The sequence below is a fragment of the Rutilus rutilus genome, assembly GCF_951802725.1.
Source record: "Rutilus rutilus genome assembly, chromosome: 8".
Lineage (NCBI taxonomy): Eukaryota > Metazoa > Chordata > Actinopteri > Cypriniformes > Leuciscidae > Rutilus > Rutilus rutilus.
The window spans coordinates 16,557,432-16,580,302 of NC_140222.1; the positions used below are offsets into that span (position 1 = coordinate 16,557,432).

Consider the following 22,871-nt stretch of genomic DNA (forward strand, 5'->3'; position numbering starts at 1 on the left):
ATTGAACGACTGGGCAAAGCTAAGTATTTAACAACTCTCGACTTATGCAAAGGATATTGACAAGTGCCATTGGCTGACTCTGCTAAAGAACTGACTGCTTTCCGTGTTCCTTCTGGATTATATCATTTTAGATTTATGCCTTTTGACCTGCAGGGGGCAGCAGCAACCTTTCAGTGCTTAGTGGACCAGGTGCTGAGAGGATTGGACAGTTTTGCAGCAGCTTATATCGATGACATTCAGCGATTCGTGGGAAGAACATCTGGTGCATCTTGCTGAAGTGTTCGATAAGATCCATCACACAGGTCTGGTTATCAATGTCAAAAAGTGTCATATTTCAAAGCAGGAAGTCTCTTATTTAGTCTATGTTGTGGGAGGAGGATCAATCAGGCCTCAGGTAGATAAAGTGCAAGCTATTTTGTCATGTGCACCCCCAACGACGAAGAAGAGTGTTCGATCATTTCTGGGCTTGGTGGGCTGGTACAGGAGATTTGTTCCCAATTTTGCCAGCAGAGCCACAGCATTAACTGATCTTACAAGGAAGAGTAGCCCTATAAAAGTCAAGTGGACATCAGAGTGTGAGCAAGCTTTTCAAGATTTAAAGGCTTGTCTGTGCAAAGACCCTGTCCTACAGAGCCCAAACTTTGACCTTCCTTTTGTAGTTCAAACAGATGCATCTTGACTGGAATTAGGTGCAGTATGTGGGTGAAGGACAAGATCGACACCCAGTGCAGTACATTAGCAGGAAGTTGTTTCCTCATGAGTCAAACTATTCAACTGTTGAAAAATAGGCTCTGGCCATTAAATGGGCCCTGGACACTTTAAAATATAATTTGATTGGCAAAGACTTTGTTCTAGAGAAACGTTATTGCAGACTTTTGTCACGCCTCTCTTGAAGAGTGGCTGTCTTGAGGAGGGAGGTATGTGATGATGAACTAGGTTAATGACATCATCATTAGAGTACCCAGCCTAGTTTTAGCCAGAAAGTACAATTTCGCTAAGAGGGAAAGAGACATAGAGTGCTATGATGTGTTAAATGTTTGATTTTGTATTTGTATGTTATGCATTTTTGTACTATGATTATTGCATGTCAGAAATGAGTTCTTGATTATTTAGGTGCCAATGTTTTTCTGTGGAATTGAGTGATGATTGTAACGGGGAAAGTGAACCCTGTGACAGTGGTTCATCCCACTAGTGTTGGAACGTTTGAACCTGTCTGAGGAGAGACATACTGATATTTTGTGGATGTGCCACTAGGCATTGTTTAGTGCCAGTTATGCTGCTCACAGCATTTTTTCTTTTGTTTTTAGCACCAGTATCTGTTGCATTAAGGTGTTTTTATTTTTATTTTTTTGGACTGCACTTTAAAGGTCCAGTGTGTAACGTTTTTGGTAGTTCATTATCAAAATCTGTGTTGCCCGTTCACAAACGTGTCCTTTTTCATGAATATTTACCACCACCATCAATTCCAAGTATTCCTGTAGGCTTGAAATTGTACATTTACACATGCATAAACGGTGGAAGATGCTCCATATCATTCAGGCGCCATCATGAAATACGTTAGCCGGTAAGGGACATACAGGATACTGCCTACTGCTCCGCCTTTCGCGTTTTCGCCTTTCGTGGAGGCTACCGTACCTGTAATACATACTTTGAACTGCGTGGCGTGAGAGAGTTGACTGCGATATATTCTCAACGCTTAGATGGACCTTTAAGAAATGCTGCTTCTAAAATAAACCACAACTGGCATTTTGAAAACCACTCCATTGAACTGAGCCTTCCTAATCTTCTCTGAAGCCTCTCGACAACACTCTACATGACAATCACCTGTAGAAGATTTAAACTAATGTCAATAAAACAGTTCTTGAGTACACATACATTAATTAGTACAGTATGTCATATACTATTGTAAGGGTGGATTCCTGCAGTGGTTCAGGCTGCAAGACAGCCGAATGACTCAAGAAACATTATTAGCAAGTTGGTATATTGGTATAAGTTGATAAATTGGATATTTCTAGTCTGTTTTCCACCCACTGCCACTTATACCAACGACGGAAATAAGCACACTTACAATAGCTAATATGTGGGAGAATATGTAGCACTTCAAAGTCAATACCAAATCAAAACTAGTTAGCACATTAGTTGTAATTGAAAAGGTTTAATGACAAAATATGGTTATGGTTACACTTAAAATAGTTACAAAATAGGTGTATGAGATGATGATAACTTATACCAATAATCTTACCCAGCATATATGAAAAATGTTACCTGAGAGAGAGATAGAGTATGAGAGAGAAAGAGAGAGAGAGAGAGAGAGAGCGAGAGAGAGAGCAAGAGGAGAGAGGAGGTAAAGAGAGAGAGCCCCAAGAAAGGGACCCAGAGAAGAAGAGAGCCAGCGCATAAAAGAGACAGAGCAACCGTTTCAATCTCCCTTTATCCTTTCCTTGACCATGTGACTAAAACCCAAATGTGAGACATTCAAACTGACCAATCAAATAGTTAACACTTTCCCCACTGTACCAAAGGTGTGACAATTCAGACCCCAAAGAGCCTTCAGGCCTAGATCACTATCAGCCCCTCTGTGCCTTTAGGAACTCCAAATGGTCCTTGTGGTGGAAAGAGGGGGTGGAAACAGTAAAGAAAATATCTTTGTTCATTTAAAACATCTTGGATTATTTTCAATCCTACACTATAATACTTAGTGTTTTTGAATCTCTCCCATACATCATCTTTGAAATATGTCAAGTCAAGTCAAGTCATTTTCATTTATATAGCGCTTTTAACAATGTAGATTGTCTCAAAGCAGCTTTACAGAGATAAATGTATAATTTAACGTAAGATTGTTTTGGCTTTATAGCGGTTCTTTTTTCCAGCTAAAGTTAGTTTTGATTGATTCGCTTCCGTCGCAACGATCATTTGTTTTTAAATTAGGGCCGCCAAGACGACACCATTCTCTCTACACAGACTTTAAACGCGAACCTGTGAGAAACGCTGATGGCGTTCAGATGCGCATTAAGAACGGGTTCTATAGTTATGTGCGTTTGAATATATGTGTGCAGGTTTGGAATTCCCTGCAAACCAAGCCTAAACAAATTACTGGTGTTTCCTTATAGTTTTGATTCAACATTTTATTTTATTTTATCAATTCGGGGTAGATACGCAAATTGAGTTTTCCCGACGACGCGTTATCTGTAGAGTGGGAAATGGATCCTCCATAGGGAGAGACTAGTTGGCACTTCAGCACTGCGTTGACATCGGGTCCAGGCGAAGGTCCTTCATCAGATCTGGATACGGCCTGGATCCGGCAGGCTGCGGGAAAACCTTGGGATAAACAAAGACACTAAAATTAGCGTAGATGCCATTCTTCTCATGATGTAACAAGTACATCAGGATTTATGGGAAGTGTTCCCGGTTCCAGCTGACCTAATCTATGCAGCCTAATATTGAATTGTAGAAGTCTATAATGTATTATGTGAACGCTATGTCAAAGAGATGTGTCTTTAATCTAGATTTGAACTGACAGAGTGTGTCTGCTTCCCGGACAATGGTAGGAAGGCTGTTCCAAAGTTTTGGTGCTAAATAGGAAAAGGATCTACCGCCAGCAGTCGATTTAGATATTCTAGGTATAATCAACTGGCCGGAATTTTGAGATCGCAATAGACGCGAAGGAGTATAATGCGTTAAGAGCTCGCTCAAGTACTGCGGAGCTAAACCATTTAGTGCTTTGTAAGTAATCAGCAATATTTTAAAATTGATGCGATGTTTAATAGGGAGCCAGTGCAGTTTTGACAGAACCGGGCTAATATGGTCATACTTCCTGGTTCTGGTAAGAACTCGAGCTGCTGCGTTTTGAACTAGCTGTAGTTTGTTTATTAAGCGTGCAGGGCAACCACCCAGTAGAGCATTACAATAATCTAGCCTTGAGGTCATGAACGCATGGACTAATTGTTCCGCATTTGTCAATGAGAGCATATGACGTAATTTAGATATATTTTTAAGATGGAAAAATGCGGTTTTACAGATACTAGACACGTGACTTTCAAATGAAAGATTGGTATCAAAGAGCACACCCAGGTTCCTAACCGACGACGAAGACTTGACAGAGCAGCCATCAAGTGTTAGACAGTATTCTAGGTTATTACGTGAGGAAGTTTTTTGTCCAATAATTAGAATCTCTGTTTTTAATGGATATGCAGGGATCTCATCCTGCAGAGGCTTCAGACCAGCATCAGATTGGAGCCATGCCTGCCAGCAATCCTTGACTGTGCTGGTCCTTTCAGCTGTGTCAGGGATGTCTTCAGCACTGTGACCTAAGGTCAAACATTTCAACTAAGCTAGGAACACCATGCAATTGACAGGAAAGCCCAGAAAAGACTGGTATTGATTGCATGATCCTGTTTCTTTCTCTCACACACACACTCACATATTAGCGCTATTTCCTCATTTACGAACACACCTCCTCATTCACGCACACACCTCCTCATTTAATCATTATTCCCTCTCAGCTGTCTCTCCTTTACTATTAGCCATCACTCATTCCCTCTTCACCTGAATCCCCTTTTCCTCTGATTAGCGTTCCTATTTCCTTTCCCCTTTCTCTACCTGTCCTTGCCTGAGTATTGCATTATCTCTCTACGGCAGTACGCCTATTAATCCCTGTCTCTGTCATGTCATATCTTAGTCTTGTCGTGTCGGGAGCTGATTGTCCATGAGCAAGATCTACTGAACCGGAGAATCGCCGCTTGCCTCTACTCTCCCTCGGGAAACTTCAGCCTGCTCCTTTTCCTGTTACGGAGATTTCTTCTGAGCATCTCATTTCACCCGGGCTGACTGCTGTTTTCGTTTTCAACAAGCCGAGACCTTATTTGGACATTTTACTACTACTTGTAGTTCTAAGTTTCCCTTTGAGTACCATTTCTGTTTATTGAACTCCCTGGCAAGCTTTGCTTCAATTAAAGTGACTATTTCTCCGCATTTGCTGTCTGATCCTCTTACCTTCATGACAGACTGCTGGCCACACAAAACAGAAAGAAATTAAGTTTTCTCAACTTAAATTATCACGTTTTATCGTGAAAAACGTGATAATTTAAGTTAATAAAACTTCTTTTCTTTAGGTGTTACCAATTGGAGTAATTTTTTTTTAAGTTGATCCAACTATTCACTTTTTACAATGTAGTCTTTTCTAAATCAGTGTAGGCTGCCAGCAAACATATCTCCATACATCTCCGCTGTAATGTAACCAAGATGCGCCTTTCATACGGACAAATTACATAATCCGATGGTACCGTATACGTATTTGCTTTCGATTGGATTTTTTTCATTGGTGGACATTTTTTTTAAGCTTTATATAGATAGGTATGGATACGCGCTTAATAATAGCGATGCACCATGCCATCCTCCCATAGAAAGACTAGATAAAGACACGTTAAGAGCCCCCTTTATTTTCTTTATAATAAATGGTTTCTATGGGAGGAAAACTCTTAACGTGTAATGAAATGCATTGCGTTCATATTATGGGCTCATCTGCTTTTCTGTAGGATAGTATGGTTTATTAATAAGGTTTGTACATCATTTGATCTTTATCACTGAAGTAGCCTATTAAGCCACATTAAGCTTTTTCTTTATTATAAGGGTTTTCTATGGGAGGAAGTGCCAAATGTGCAATTAAACGCAATGTTCGTATTCTGGGCTTATCTGCTAGGTGTGTACATAATTTGATCTTTTAACATGAATGTCCATTGGGGTCTGCTATTTCTTTTTGAACGTAGATGTATGATAAAGACATGATTGGCTATCAATTTTATGTGGATAAAGGCATTTTGTACATGACTACACATGTCCTTAAAGCCAAGAAAGATGTCATTGTAACGACATAGAATCTGGTTATTACGAGAACAATATGTCGTTTTACAGTTTTTCTCGATTGCTTAAACACATTTCTTGAAACTATGCCTCGTATTCTCAAAACTATAAACACAAATCCATAACGTCTCACCCAATTCCCCAAACATCCTATTTTCAGGTCAAAATGAAGCTCTACACTCAAAACCATTCACTCTTGCTGAAAAACCAAACTTTGCCCTCAGACAGGACACACAAGCCCTCAAAATCACACACACTACAACATAGTCTAACACACTGGTGCAATAAATTCAAAACAACATTTCCAAAACTGGTAAGTTATGTTACTTGTGGTTCCCCCCCCCCTCACAAGCCTTTCCACATGATGAACACAAAAGACACAACCAGTGGATACATTGGCACATTTTTATTCAAACACAGAAAACACACACACAATTATTTTATTTATTTTTCTGTTTTACTCTTTTTTTTTTTTTTTTTTTTTTTACTCTCTCCTCTAATTTTTTTTAAAATATATTTACTTACAGTAAGATGTGTGTGACCAACATATGACAGTAAAAGAGCACACACAAACCATATTCTAATATGGAATTTGAATTGTATTGGAATGGTAAAGAGTGTTGGGACGAAACAGGAGGGCCTCCACTCAAGGATACAATATGATGGACACGTCTAAGAATGTTCCACATATGGTTGAAATACCTAGAAAGATAATTCTGGGAGTCAATATTATAAAGGAGAAAGGATGCCCTCCCTTCACTGTCACACTCTGCAGCCACTCTGTGTGACTGTACGACTGCTGGCCTTTTCTTGCAAGAAAATACACCTCATCAAAGACTATTGGAAATGTTTGTCTCTTATTCAGTGATAGAATTTTGTTTGCCACCACACCTCCCTGAAGGTTCTCGAGGCGACGGTAAAGCGACTCAAATTTGGCCTTACTCGTAGCCCAGCCTCCCTCATATTCATACCATTGACAAAGACATGGGCAACTAGAGTGACTTGAATTTCATCTGGACTGCTTGTCTTCTTGTCCTTGCCCTTCCTCCTCCTCATTCTTATCCCTCTTTCTTCATGTCTTTCTGGATCCATTGTTCCAAAATGCAATAAACTGATTTGGGCCCTTTTATCTATCTATTGAAGTTCTGATTGATGTGTGTTAAATTTTGACTCTTAGTGTTTCCACCTGGGTAATTGTGTGCTAACTGAGCTGAAGCTGTGCTGACTTGAGCGAACAATTTTGAATGCTACTGCTTTCTATATGACAACATGGTGTAGGCAATGAGAAATGAAGGGATTTGTGTGTAAAGTTTTGCAGTGACAGTTCAACAAATCTGACTCATGTGTCAAAACAGGGAATAGTGTTTATAGTTTAGTGAAATGGGTGTGCTTTTTGATAAATGGCATTATGGTTTTGAAATTTTAGTTCAAAAGCCTGGTTATAGTGTTTAAGCAATCGAGAAAAACTGTAATGACATAAGATCTCGTTATTATGAGAAACATATGTCGTTTTAACGACATAAGATCTCATTATTACGAGAAAATGTGTCGTTTTAACGACATTACTGAGTGGAAAAAATAATATGTATGTCACCGTAGTTTCGAACATACTTTTTCTTTAACGTACTGTTTTCACGTATATTGTAGGAAAGTAGGCATATTCGAACGCACTTTAAGTATACGTACGTCTGAATCTCGCGATAATTAGTACGTCACCAAGGTAATTCTCGCCTACACTTTTACATTCGTACATATTTTTTCGCTCGGCTACTCTTTTTCCCGTACTATATAGGGAAGTATGCGGTTTCGAACGCAGCCATATTATGTCTGGAAATAATTGTAAACAAAGAAAACAGTGTTCTGCCTGTCATCAACTGCAACAACTACCAGTGTACAACCAATCTAACATCAAGCTAACATCAACGATAACAGGTGCTGTAACGTTAATGTAAGCTATCCCATAACCACAGTAACAGATGCTAACATTATGTATTTGGTCGAAATTAAGTCAAGACTCAAAATGGGCTTTTTAAATCGCATACACCTAACCTGGCAAACCTTTTGCCTAACCTTTTGCTCTTGAAACAACACAATCTGTAAGTTTAAAACACCTAACCAAGCAAATGACTGTTTTATTAATTCATTGTTATCACTAAATTAACTCTTTAACTGTCACTATAACTGCAAGAAAATGAAAGCAAAAAATCTGAACAAGTTCAGTTCCACATTTTAGGTTGATATCTCCAAAAAATAGCTTTCAGTAAGATTTTATTTGGGCATAGTACCAAACTTTTTTACTAGATGGACAGCCAAGCTTCCTTACTGACCATTAGGACGCCTCTATTTTCATATATGTTTTGAGTGATCTGAAATGTATTTCCATAATTTTCATACAATTTATGAAGTAGACATCCTATTCAGAGGTATACTAGACTCTCACTAGCACACACACGCAAAGTCTCTCGCTCCCTCACCCTTTCTGCCATGTGCTCTACATCGTTTGGAGCTGCGTGCTCTTGCTCGCTTGCTCTAGATTCCGGGAGATTTTAGCTAATTTGCGGGCATCAGGGAGCCTCTATCAATATGCGGGAGACTCCCAGACCTTTTTAATCTAGACTTGGGATGTCTGCTACAGAGATATTAAAAACTAGTACTATTTAGTTCCCTTAACCGCTTTTGAATTGGAACAGGTATCGTTCAATTCTATGGCAGCTGTGTTGCATTCAGTCCAAGATGGCGGAGCTGCAGCTCTGTGCATGGGTGCGTTTGTTGCAATGGAACGTTCTAATGAGTTTCGCCTCTTGGTACTTCTATACTCTTTGTCCTGTCCTTAGTAAATAGTTTACTTTGTCAATACTGACACCTTGTGGTCACTTTAAGTAGTACGTCACCTTTAATAATATCAGCCATTTTGGATTTTAGAGCTCATGGTGCAGAGTTTGCATGTGACATGTTGAATGCAGTCCGAAGCACATAATTGTGATGCTTGATTGTTCTTCTTAACACAGCTATCTTCTAAGTTATGTAAGGGTGATTTATGTGCATCTTAAATATTGTTTTGATTTATGTGAACTGAATGTAACATTGTAAGAGATATTTTTTAAATATCATTGTTCATTTGTGTTACAGTTTCACAAATTGGGCTTCAGTAAAGAAAGTTTGACCCTGACAACTGTCTATGACTTTTACTAATCCTTTGTTTAGCTTGCTGCAAAAGCAAACATATATGTTCATAAGCTGAAGGCAGAAGACTGCATATCACTTGATTATAAATAAAGCGCAAAAGAAACTACGATCATGCAACGCAAATTAGTAAGCCATGAAATTACAAAACAGTACTAGTAAATTGCGTGACTGTTACTTGTGATAGCTTATTTTATAAAAACAGCAGAAGACTTTTGGGCTATTGCCCAAGTCATGCTGGCTTTATGGATATATTTTAAATAACTTAGTGGTTTAATTTCACAAAAATGGCAAAGCTTAGGGAAAACACTATCGATACCTGGCTGTGACAAGTAAAGGCACTTCGATGCTGAGGAGCAGGTGCTTCTTGACTTGCGTATGTCTGTGGTGGTTGTGATAACTGACAGGACATGTTTAAGAGGGGGAGGGGCAAGGGCTTGTATGCTTTTGCAGAAATTTGCCCTGAGCCCCGGGCCCGGGTCTGTTCGAGACCAGCAAGTTTTAGTGCTTTTTCTGATGCAGGCGAAATGCACGGAAAGGTTTGAGAATGGACACAGGCCGTGAACCTGCATTGGAACCGTTTCGGTTGAAAAGGGGTATCTAATCATGTGATTCCCTGTTTTGAGCTTTGACGACAGATGGAGGCGGCACGAAACTTGATGGAGGTGGCCACCTCATAATTCTCTATGCAGGAAAAACCCTGATGTAAAAGTTTATTGTCCAGTCTGCATGAGCATTCACAGCGCTACGATCATGCTACGATCATGGATTGCTGTCGCATGCTGCTCTAAGTGCTGCATGAGTGCTGCCTCATAATCTGTTAGTTACTCCGATGTAATAAAAGAGGATTGAAGGGATGAAGCATTCAAGAGTGATTCTTAGTTGACACAACGCAGATAAAACACCGCTACATGAGCAAAAGAAACAGTGTTTATGCACCTGTTCATGTCTTATTTGAAATATGTTATTTAATGTTATTTAGAGTTCGGCAAGCAGTATTTGAGATTTCAGGATTCCCACATTCAAATAGATAGGATTTGGTCTTGGATGCCCGAAATATCCAAGTCTTGGATGCAAAATATCCATATTGCCAATTGAAAGTAGCCTGGCAAAACCCTAATGAACTTCCGGCAAATTTAGATTTGCTCTGCAAGTTAGTCTGACCAAGAGCCCATTCAAGCCCCTTTACAACCTTTCCAAATTGGGGCACCAATCACAAACGTTGTGGCGGGCTTTAAACGATGACGATAGCTCTGAATGGTTTTAAGTCTATTTAATTGCGCCTAGAGGCATTTGAGCAACATCTGTTGGGGACGCCCCTTTGGAAATGGGCTGTGAATGAACCTTCCCCAGACCCATCTCAGTTACGACTGAGAAGGGTCTGGTGTCAACCAGGCTAAATTGAATGACAAAATTATCCTAAACCTCACTCCGACCCGGGTCACGGCACCAATGTGACTGTGTGTGTTTGTGTGGATGGAATCACACTGACAGCAGGTTGATGGTCACTCAAGATTTCACTTTACTGGGCCTGGGACAAACACGACCAAAAGCTGGTTAGTGTACATCAACGCATTAACGTTGTTCAGAAGTCAGCAGCGAGAGATGTGAGACTCCTGGTGGTGATACAATTCTAGGTTATTACAATGTTGCGAACACATAGATAACAACGTTGCCAAAGTATGACATGCCACAGACGTTGCCACAGCGTAAATGTGTTTGCTGGGGTACCACTCCAAACGGACCATTTGCACCAAGCTTAGTGACACACATTTCGATTTTGAAATAGTAGTCTACATCTCACTTATTTCCGGTTATGTATATTTTCAACGTACTGTAGTCATTAGCTGTGTCCCAATTCAGGGGCTGCATCCTTTGAAGGCCGAGTCCTTTGAAGTGCGCACTGAGGCTCGTTTAAAGGGGAAAGTATAGCCGATTGCGTCAACGTGGCGCAACGAATACGAAGGTCCTTCGAAGGCTCTGAAGAATCCAAATTTAAGAATATGTTTAAGATCTGCTGATCTTACTTCCTTACATAACATCACATGAAAAACTAAGGTGAATTACACTGTATTGGGCATTCAAGGTGAACATGATGGCATCAATTTACTGATCAGAAGTCAACTTTAAGTCAGCTGTCTAAACATTGTAATAGTCTTTGATCTTCCAACTAAGAGTTGGACTGTGTGTGAATGTTACCTAGTCTAAGGTCTCGTGACCATTTGTTGTGTATACCATTTTGGGGGGGGGGGGGGGGGGGGGGTACCATTATCTCAGTTGGGGGCAATTGCCTCTATTGTCTTTAGATGATTAGATTTAGTGGTTACCTCTACACTGTAAAAAATTTGTAACACTCCCAAATCAAAAATTTCAATTGACCGATAACATCTAAATTTTTCAATTGGCCCAAGTGAAATTCTGTAAATTCTAAAATTAAATGTACAGATTTTCACTTGGGCCAATTGAAAAATTTAGATGTTATCGGTCAATTGAAATTTTTGATTTGGGAGTGTTACAAATTTTTTACAGTGGATAAGGCTGTGTGTATGTTTAGCACCTTTAAGGACAGCCCACTGAAAGACCTATAAAGAAACCATGTAAAGTTTGTTAGCCAGACTGTTTTGGAAGAACTGTGGCCACGGTCAACGCGAAGTCCTCAATAAAGAATTACTTCTTGAACGTGATCCCAAACGTCTCCTGGTTTTCGGCTTCGACGAAGAAAAGGTTTTCAACAGCTCCTTCAAAATGCGGCCTGCAAATGCGTACTGGGCTGCGTTCCAGTTCGAAATTGTCATGCCTTCTCTAGCTAACTTCCCTCCGCTTCATTCACTCGATGTACGTCATTGCTTACGTTGCATGAGTGCCCACTACAGGCGGAACCTTTGCAATAGGCTGAATTGGAACGTGCTAAGCCCTTGATCCCTATGAATCCACTATGGGGTTGATTTATTATTTATTTTTTTCCCTTACGAAATTGTTTAATGCAAAAAAAAAAAAAAAAAAAAAAAAAAAAATTAATATGTCTTAGAGTTGTTTATGGTGGGGTAAATTAAAAGCAATATGCGTTGACGTCACAATCGTGTTGCATTGTGATATATGGAGCTCCCGGTCAAAATCGAGGGAGCGAGGGTTTGTCCAACTTCCCTCATCCACTTCACGAACGCACTTCAAAATGGCGGCAGAGATTCTCCTTGAGGGGAAGTGCTTAGGGAAGTTCGCAAGTGCTGTCTAAAAGTGGACTGGAACACAGCCCTTCTTTTCCCATGAATGCAGGATACATCAGAAGGATGCTTCGCAGCCTTGCCTGCCCCAGAATTCATTGCGCACCTGAGACAAAATGGCCAGATTACACTTTAATGTAAGTATTGGATTTCAATTGAATCGAGTAATCTAATGTATCTAATGATAAAAATGAAAATAATGATAATAATAAAAAATACAATAAAGGTTCAAATGTTGACTTATATGTTACCAGTATGTGATTTTACATTTATACTCTTTAGATTTTATGTACATAAAATGACCATGGTGAACATTTTTAGACTTTTTTTAGTTTTTTAACAACTCCCGGGACACAGCTATCAACAATTTGTTAGTGACCAGCATGATGCGAACTGCCTTGGCCTAAGCGACATCACATTCCTTTACTAGTTACTTGAAAAGAAGTAATCTGATTACATAACTCGAGTCACTTGTAATGCGTTACCCTCAACACTGATGACATGGTATCACATGAATATTTATGGCAAGAGCTCTTTTAAGTCTGCTGCTTTATTTTCCTGATTATTTTCTTTTCCCTCTTTGTATTCCACTGTAACAGTGTGAAAAAAAAAATACTCTGCATTTGTGGTCTGTTCTCCCGATTTAATTTATGATAGATCCCATTAACTGAAATGCACAAAGAATCTCTCAGTTTCCCTCCCCAAATCCTCAATCTCTTTCCAAGGTTTTTTTTTTACACGGATGCTTTAGAATATAATTGTCTCCTCTTTTTACTTCTAATCCACATTAACAGCATTTACAGGCATGTTTCTAAATGACGGAAAGCACTTTGAAATATTATCATTCAATGCTAAAGTTAATGAACAATTTTGATAAAGGCAACGGACGTTACATAATGCAGATATATATTACTACAGTGATATTTAACCTGTCTGTAATATTGCTGCGGAAAGAATCACACTTTTGGGGTTATTCATGCTGTTTTTTACTTTTTTTTTATGCTTTTGCACTTTTAAATTTCCTTTTAAACCAACACTATGTAACTTTTGCTCTCGGGGTCCCCCTACAGTGGGAAAACAGTATTTTCTTCTAAGTACTGTCTAAAATCGGTCATGTTTACACCAGGGGATACACATGCATTTGTTGACAAGCCGGTCAGGGTATATTCTGGCAAACGGTTTGCCATCTACGTCTAGCAATCGGCAAAGCAAACTGTGGTACACCCCATTTACCAACACGCAATGGGTAACTCGCGAAGCACAATGTAATTTTCTGTTTTCCCAGCACGGTAGAACGGCATAAACAAGAGGGTTAAGAAGTAAGAGGCGGGGCACCAGTTAAAAAATTTCAAAGTTAAAGTTCACGCAAACAGGTATTAATAGACAAGTTTTAGTCAAATATTGATTGTTTATAGCTGAATTCCTAGAACACAATTATATATGGAACATTAGAATATAGCTATTAATCCAATAAAGAATCCAACGATATAAGATATAGTGGCATGACAACCCCATTCTTGTGATATCTTAATAAAATATCGAATTTCTAATATATTTAAGTTCACACCTCCATTGTGTAATATAATTGTAAAGTCCATTAACATAGATTTAAACCTAATATTGGTTCTCAAACTGGTGGCCATGCCCCCCCCCCCCCTGCAAGGCTGCCAGATGGCAAAGGGTGAGCCACACTTAAGTGGCACAAGCATGAAAACATATTAATGTACTTTAAATATTTGTATTATACTAATGGGCCATGATGAAGCATGTGATAAACAAATATAATGTGTATAATATAACCTTGATTCTTTTCCAAACAAGATTACTTGAGCCAATAAATTTCTCTGTACACCAGACAAAGGAGACAGTTTTATTTTTCACTTTGTTTTGAACATGACACAGTGTATACAGATTTAATAATACAGGTTTGTTTTATATGTCATTTTATTATATGTTTTATTTGAATATTTGATTGAATGTGTCAGTTGCAAAGGCTTGTACTGGGATGAGCTGACCAAACTTTGATTTGTGGGTGAAGTGTGTTAATGTGTTTGTTTAAATAAATGTGTTTTTGCTAATTATAGGCCTATGTCATATATGTTATTACTTCTCCTTGTTTTATGTCATTTTTGTCATATATGTCATATATTTTATTACTTCTCCTTGTATGAACGTGAGCGCTCTGAAAGCGGCACTAAAAGACTGCTTTAAAACTTTCACAGAGACCTCAAACAGAAAGCACAAAGCCTGTCTTTAAATGTAATTTAGTTTTGTATTAATTGTATTTTAATTTTAATCAATGTTTCATCAACCAATTGCTTGGATTTAATACATAATAAGTAAATAAAGCAGAAAATAGATAATTACGACACGGAGGCGCCGGCGCGTGAACCTGTAGCTCGTCTCATGAACCGAAACTCAGCGTATAAGGTAACTTGCCTCACAGACTTGAGAAATATATAGAATGCTTGAAATGTCTACTTTTAAACAGAACAAATCAATTTGGATGGCAAACAATAAAATAAAAAATCGAACGGTCTAATCATAGCCTGTAAATGCTCTACACATGGCACTTTAAAAACCGACTAGTTTATTTATAGTTTGATTACGGATATTTCACGTCATGTTCGAATGCATATTCAAATATTGAAAAAAAACAAACAAGTGACAGCCCTGACAACAAATTCGAAAAACTAGAGATAGTATGCAAGCAATATACTTAACGTTACTAGTCCAACTGCATGACGTCAGCATCGGTCGGTCACCGCTCCTCCTCCTTTAGCTCAAGCCTCCTTTAGCTTACAATATTGATCCTAGTCCGGCCTTTGATTTTGTCACTCTCCCTTTTACTCTTCCTAGTCTCCTCCAACAAAACCTTTGCCTTCTTCGGATTCGTTGCTCCTTCGCCATGACAACAACATACACACGCTATACTAGCCGGCAAAAAAACGCTAGTTGGGCTCTTACGTCTGAATATGATGAAATGGTATGGTGGTGGGGGAAGTGACGTATGCCGTAAAGCAGTCAAATTTTGTAGTTCTTTATGTGGTTGGGTTACTACCCGAACCCTGAAGTTACATAGTGCCAGTAAAAACAATACAGACCCCGTCAGGCTATGGCAGACGTGTCATTCAACCTATTGTAAGTCGATGTACCATCACAAGGGTCTTGGAAAAATATTATGAAGGTTAAAAAAATTATTTCAGGTTTGAGAAGCCCAGGCTCACACCTCACACCTCACACCCACTCTGATGTGCACTTCACACATCCACCATCACCTCCTGCAACCCCTCTCCTCCCCCCTTCTGCCATCCAACCTGAGCTTAAAGTCTGTGTGGAGGACGTGAGCCGAGTCTTTAAGACTAGGACAGCTTCAGGCCCAGACGGCATCTCATCTGTTTGTCTAAAAGCCTGCGCTGACCAACTGGCCCCAGTCTTCACGCAGATCTTCAACAGATCATTGGAGCAGTGTGAAGTTCCCTGCTGCTTCAAACGCTCCACTATCATTCCGGTTCCCAAAAAAATAAAATCACTGGACTTAATGACTACAGACCTGTCGCTCTCACGTCTGTGGTCATGAAGTCGTTTGAAAGACTGGTGTTGGCCTATCTGAAGGACATCACTGGGCCCCTGCTGGATCCCTTTCAGTTTGCTTACAGCGCAAACAGGTCTGTGGATGATGCAATCAACATGGGACTGCACTATATCCTGCAACACCTTGACAGACCTGGGACTTATGCACGTATCTTATTTGTGGACTTCAGTTCGGCCTTCAAGACCATCATCCTTGATCTTCTCACAGCCAAATTGACTCAGCTCTCCATGCCATCCTCAGGCCCCATCCACCCTACTGCGTTTTCGTTTAAAAACGGAGAATTAAAACTAATACAATCTCCGTCCACACCAGCGTTTTTGCTGCGTATTAGAATTGATCTCCGTCCACATTAAAACGACTGAAAACGCAGATCACGTGACCATTCACCAACACTGGGCATGTGTGTCTATTTTGCCTGGAAACGCTTCCAACACACTTGCGTGTCACATGAAAAATAGGCGTCGGTTCTATTTCTAGCATGCATGTGTTTACCGCGCGAGCCGTGCCTGAGACGCGGCAGTTTGCACTAAATCATTTGCGCGTAACGCGCCAGACGCTCAATTATAACTGTAACTGTAATTATAACTGACTCATAACTGTTCCAGCGGGTGAAGTTTACTGGTACTGAATATTACCTGTGTATACTCCATGACTGATGACACCCAATCATAGAGCCGAGCGTGAGCCTCTGCGTCATCGTTTATAAAGTCCTCCGTTTTGACCCGTCCGGAGTCGAAAACGCCCTCCGGAGATGTGGAATATTCCACTGTCTAGTGCAATATTCTTTAACTCAGGTGATATTTATATCTATATTATTCATACTACTCAAAATACTGTAAATATGTTCATAATCTGTAACATGCACTAGACTCCCACTGTCTAGTGCAATATTCTCTAACTCAGGTGATATTTATACTTATATTATTCATACTACTCAAAATACTGTAAATATGTTCATAATCTGCAAATGTTTATTCGGACTAAACCCAACTGTGACCCTATTTTTTTACTTTTATACTATTTTTATTTTATAATTTTTTTTTAGATATTTTATTCTTAGAATTTGTATTACTATGTTTCTTGTTGTATCTGTATTTGTATATGTGCACTGGAAGCTTCAGTACCAAGAAAAATTCCTTGTGGGTGCAAGCACACTTGGCAATAAAGCTCATTCTGATTCTGATTCTGAATAAAACTACATAGTGCTGCTTTAATGGTCGATGGTTGAACGATGAGTAATAATGTCATCTCATTGTGACCATTTAAAAAAAAGTGTATTATTACGTATACATAGAGCGAACATTTCACTGATTGTTTACAGTTTAATGGACGTTACACCCATAATTCGGGCAAAGCGCCATGGGGCGTAGGAAAAATGTGGATAGGATTTTTTTTTCTCCAACAACATATGCAGATAGAATGGTGCATGAAACAAATTCATAAGTAAAAAAGGGTTTAATAATAAATCAACTGAACTCTAAGTGATCAAGGGTTTAGTGCATTCCATTTAAACCTAAGCAATGACACACATCCAAGTCCACTAGATGGAAGGAAGTTAGTGAGTGAAGGTCATACAAATTTTAAGTGGAACGCAGCCCTTATCAGTATGCAGAAGTTTTAACACACTTCCTATTTCTCGCCATACATTTGTTGCCTCGTCGCGGCTAAACCGTTCAAGATATACAAAAGCCGTTCGCAATTTATCATCCTCAATGTCTTGACTTCATGCTGACCAAATGTGGTGGTGATAAATTCCCTTGGAGAACATGTGTTTTTCAAACAACCCACAAAAGCCGACTTCCTGTTGGTGGGCACAGAGCGCAAAAGTTGTTCGGCCAGATGAGATCAATAAGTGTATGAATTTTGTAGGTGAAAAGGGCTGCGCTACAGAGGCCCACATATACAACCGTTTAAAAGGTCTCAATCTATTTTTATTTCATAGATCCCGCTGTCAGACTGTTTTGAAATATGTACAAATACATTTTACACATAAAAACACCAGTTTTAACATGTCTGCCTTTTCAGAAACTAACAGAATGTTATTGTTTAAACCAATGAGCATTAAGCTTTATCATCAACAAGTGGTTTCTGGAGCTCTAATGGTGTGGAGGGATAGAGTAGTGGGGAGGGTAGTGTGTGGTTAGATATTCTAGCTCCACCCATCAAGCCCAAATAATGATATGAGCTCCACGTTTGCTCTGCAGTGAACACCACTTGAGCGTTGAAGTTTATTCACACTGACTGCAGAGTTACACACAACAGACCAGCAGCACAGTCTTTTTCAGCTCTTCTGTTGCTGTATTACGAAACGTTCATAGTTTATCATGGCATTTATGTTTTTTTGTTTTGTTTTTTCATTTGTTTGTGTTTAAATGTAGCCTTTACAAAATTAGGAACTGCTGTAATTTTAAATCATTCAGCGAAATGCCAAAGAAAATATTTGACGCGCTTATATTCTTCTGTTTGTGCTTATGGAGTCTGAATGGTAAGTATTTTTATGGCTTCATTTCTGTTTATATTTTCATCATTTGTCCACATACACATCATTCTGTTTTTTTCCATTCATTTTCAAGTTTTGTCAGACAAATACTCAAATATGTTTGTTCATTATGTTACTTTGTCAATTTTTTTTTTATCCATGACATCAAAGGGTTTAATTTATTGCCATTTTTAAATATACATTGAATTTAGTGAAGTGAAGAGTTGTTTTGCAATGATACATTTTTAAATTGTTTCAAACTGACAAAAATCTACTAAATCTCCAAATGTCGTAAATAAATAAATAAATTCTGAGTGAATATTTCTGTTCTCAGGAGTGTTTGGTGTTGATGAAGTGAAGTCAGTGTCAGTGACTGAGGGAGATTCTGTCACTCTAAACTCTGATACTGAAATACAGACAAAAGATGTGATAATGTGGAGAAGGAAAACTGTACACAACGACAGTCTTATAGCTACAATCCAAGGAAATAACTATATGACAAAATTTCCTGATGGGAGATTCAGTGACAGACTGCAGCTGGATGAGAAGACCGGATCTCTGACCATCTCAAACATCAGAACCACAGACTCTGGAGTTTATAGAGTAACCAGCACCAGATCACTGACTCCGCTCAACACATTCAATCTTGCTGTCTATGGTGAGTTAAAACACATATACAAACAATATCCAATGAAAATCTAGTCTGTCTTTGTACAAAGAGTTGTATTTGTTCTTGAAAATAAAAATAGTTCTATAAAACTGCACAACAGTACATTACCATAAGAGAATTGTCATTTTTATCTGTTTTCTGATAGTCATGATGATTTCCACCACATCTAAAATTATATATTGTGGTTGATCTTGTAAAAGAAATTCAATTTTACACAGTTTTACAATACATTTTAATGTAATCATTTTTAAATAGCATTTTAAATATAATTTCATTATTAATGTTGAGAGAGGGGTTTTACAAATAAAACAATCTGTCTTACTTAGTGTTAATTATATTCATTCCCTTTTTCAAGCTCGTCTGCCTGTTCCTGTCATCAGCCATTCTTCAAAATCACCATCTTCATCATCAAATTGTTCACTGGTGTGTTCAGTGTTGAATGTGTGTGATGTGACTCTCTCCTGGTACAAAGGAATCAGTGTATTGTCCAGCATCAGTGTGTGTGATCTCAGCAGCAGTCTCTCTCTACCACTGGAGATTGAGTGTCTGGATGATTCGTACAGCTGTGTGCTGAACAACACCATCAGCAACCAGACCACACATCTGGACACTGAACTCTGTGGGCCTTGTTCAGGTACTGTGCAGGTGCATGGCACTATATACATAACTGATTTAATTTCCTTTAAAAAAAAAAAAAAACTTTTTCTAACTCCCTCGTAGGTGTTATCTTCTCAAAAATATGCACACAGCAGCTAAGGGATGGTGCTGGCAAAAATGTATCAAAAGAATTTTTAACCGTCAAAGCGTTGCAAAGATATAAGTTGATTGATTGATCAGGCAACATTCAGATTCTTTTTACACGAGTTGACCTATAGCTACTGACCGCAATGTCCAAGTCTAACAAAATTTGACTCACAAAGACAATGGGACATTATGTGTTACGGGTGTGTACAGGCAGGCAGACGAAGACAAAAGTTTACTTCTAATTTAAACAGGCAGCAGAAATACACACACATAGGAATAAACTTGACCGGACACCGAATGACGGTAAAGGAGAAACTAAAGTAATGAATACAAACAAGGTAGCCTAATTAATGATATGGCTGATACACATGAACTCATAATGACAGAAACCATGACGACCAAGGAGTGGAGGGAAAATGAACAAAGGAGACTAAACAAACTAAAAGTTCATGATAACTAAACTGACATTCAGGAAGCACACCAAATTTCGTAAAATTTTGAGAAATGGGGTGCTACAAATAAAAAAAACATAACTGTTATATTATTTTATATCATATACATTTACAAACTACAATATAGCCGCAAGCACCAATCGCCCCTGTCCATCAAACTGAAACATCTCTTGATGTGGTTTTTGCAGAAAAGTCCATCTTGAATTTTCACTGATAGTTAAACTGTAAGAATTGAGAAATTAGAAAATGCCGGGCAGTCTGGTTGAGGAACGACCACTCCCTGAGAAGACAAAGGACCTTTCTCGAAATTAACATTTGACTCTCTCTTGAGAAACTGGCATCCTCGAGTCATTTACACCCAAATAATCTAAATGTTTTAATGTAAATAATTATACAGTATTATAGCTACATGTTTGGTATCATTTGAAATGTCACAGTGCGACTGGTACAAATGTCTCATTTTGTTAAGTAGCCTACATACTAGATCCCTGTTTAGATGGAGCGTGTGGCACATCTGGTGGGATTCTAGATTCCTGACTAACTGCTTGATTTTAACTAAGTTGTTAATTTTAATAAAGTTGCAAATAGGGGACTAGATAAAAATACTATTAAGGTAATAGCAAGCGTTGAAGCAGCATTATCTTAATGTATTAGTCATAACCTCTGGTTATTGTTTGGGCTTTAACTAAGTTGTTATATGGGCGACTGTAAGGGGCTACAAGGGACAATTTTTTAACAATAGCAAGCATGTGCGGCATCAGACTGGCGAGTTTCTGATGTTGAGATATGTGTAAAAGAACGACCGGTGCGAGACTCTCTAAGCGACATAGATTCCTAATAAAATATAAAGTAAAGAGTTAAATAGAATAATCAAATGTATTGCTTAACTAATTGACCAATAACCAGTTGGCAATCTAACCTAAATTCGAGGTTGTGATAAAATCGAGTCAGATAAAAGCTTAAATAGAATTAAATTGCTTTGCCACGGGGAAAGACAGTAACATGCAGAGACCTTCATCTGCTTATCGGAAACTGTCTTTGGACCGATTTAGACGGACTTACAATAGTTCGAATTTGATAAAAAACAGTTTACCGTAAACACACTGGTATCAAAAAATGCAACTGACTTAATAAATAAATCACTCCCTCTTACTGTTGCTGTTAAAAAAAAAAAAAAAAACACTATAAAATGTTTACTGTCGTAAGTAATGTGATCGTAAAGTGTATGTGTGGAATCATATTCATTTCAACATTTAGATGAATCGCATGTCATAGAAAGTCAAAGGACAATTTCAAATGAACATGAATATATCACGTTGCTCAACTTTTTTTAAAAAAACAAAAATTTAACCATTTTCCCCCTATTAAATCTAACAGATGCTAACATGTCTTCAATGGTGTACAACACACATACCTCTGTTAAAATCTCAGAAATTTTGGTTTAGGGTGTTGTGACCCTTTAAAACAACCCTTAACGTTTGTTTTCAAAACTGTGCAACTCACCGAGTGGTTAGTGGTGTTCATTGATGATTAAAAACAAATATCGTAGCGAAATACAGTTTCTGTCTTGTAGCTCTTAAAGTCCAACTGAAATCAAAATGGACCCTATTTACTTTGTTAGCGCATATTACTAGTCTTGTGGTGAACAATTAATCCGTGCAAGTTAAAACACAGAAAGAAATTTTTTGGCTTCGTAATCTTTAATCAAAATCTGAAAATGCCCCTCCCCTCTGCATTGGAGGACCTTCTCTGATGACGTAGGCTTGAGGACTTAGGTTGGGAAACGCTTAACCACTCCCCTCAAATCGTTAGTCTGTAATGAGCGAGAGATGGAGAGGAGGAGCGCTAGAGTAAAACCCTGCCCTCTGTTCAATATACCTTTTCACTGGGAAATACGTCACAGCACTGGAGAAAAGTTGTTTGCAACTTCCGGTTCACGCGGACTTTAAGGTTCTAAAGTTATGATCCAAAATTATAACACCACCTTGTGTCAGATGTGTGTATCTGTGTACGATTGAGACCATCCTGCTTAGTTTGGGGTCTCTGCGTTTTACGGGCCATACACTTTTACCTCTGGTGCTAAAAACCCTAAAGAACCGTGTTTATATTTTAATATTGCTCATTTCTTCTCTCACAAGACATTAACTGCTGCTGTGGTTTTACTGAAGCTGTGATCCGATTGGGTCTCTCTGCTCTGGTGGGCGTGGCTACTGTTGCTGTTCTGGTTTATGAATTCAGATCCTGAAGTCTTCAACAGAAGAAGAGAGAGCAAACACCATCAAACTCTATTAATCAGATACTCAGGAAGGTGGAGATGTTCATGAAAGACTGTATACATTATATTACAAAAATGTAATTTATTTTCAGTTTCAATCAGTTGTGTTTGTATTTCACTTTTCACAATACAAATCATTCTAAAGCAGATTTTCAACAGCATGCCTTGCAATATACACTGACTAATCAGAAAATCAAAAGTTTTTTATTTTATTTTTTTTGTATTCTGGTGTATTAATGTAAGATATATTGCAGGCTCTAAGATTCCAGCACAGTGGGAAAATGATTTTTACATCTGTAGTTATTTGAATAAAAGCTTTAGGAAGATCATTATTTATTGTGCTTGCTGACAGATTGTTGGGAGTTACAAGATGAAGCTGATGTTTTTCAAAGT

General features: G+C 38.5%; 3 protein-coding genes across 4 annotated transcripts in view; 2 read left to right on the plus strand and 1 right to left on the minus strand.

Annotated features, from left to right (window-relative positions):
* Positions 1 to 22,871, minus strand: part of LOC311295608 (uncharacterized protein) — a gene marked incomplete at its 3' end in the record, with an annotated part of 334,919 nt that overhangs the window by 186,532 nt on the left and 125,516 nt on the right. The gene's annotated exons all lie outside the window — the stretch shown is intronic.
* LOC311295867 (elastase-1-like) overlaps positions 1 to 22,871 on the plus strand; it is a 304,045-nt gene that overhangs the window by 164,708 nt on the left and 116,466 nt on the right. The gene's annotated exons all lie outside the window — the stretch shown is intronic.
* On the plus strand, positions 215 to 22,808 carry LOC311295868 (uncharacterized protein). 2 transcript variants are annotated; one of them, XM_084417407.1, is made up of 4 exons: positions 215 to 302; positions 18,672 to 18,995; positions 19,363 to 19,641; positions 22,342 to 22,808. In XM_084417407.1, exons 1-4 carry the CDS (start codon positions 230 to 232, stop codon positions 22,446 to 22,448), a joined length of 783 nt encoding a protein of 260 aa, XP_084273533.1. In that variant the 5' UTR covers positions 215 to 229; the 3' UTR covers positions 22,449 to 22,808. The 2 variants fall into 2 exon arrangements, with proteins under 2 accessions (XP_084273533.1, XP_084273534.1); XM_084417408.1 differs by lacking the exon at positions 215 to 302 and adding an exon at positions 18,064 to 18,343.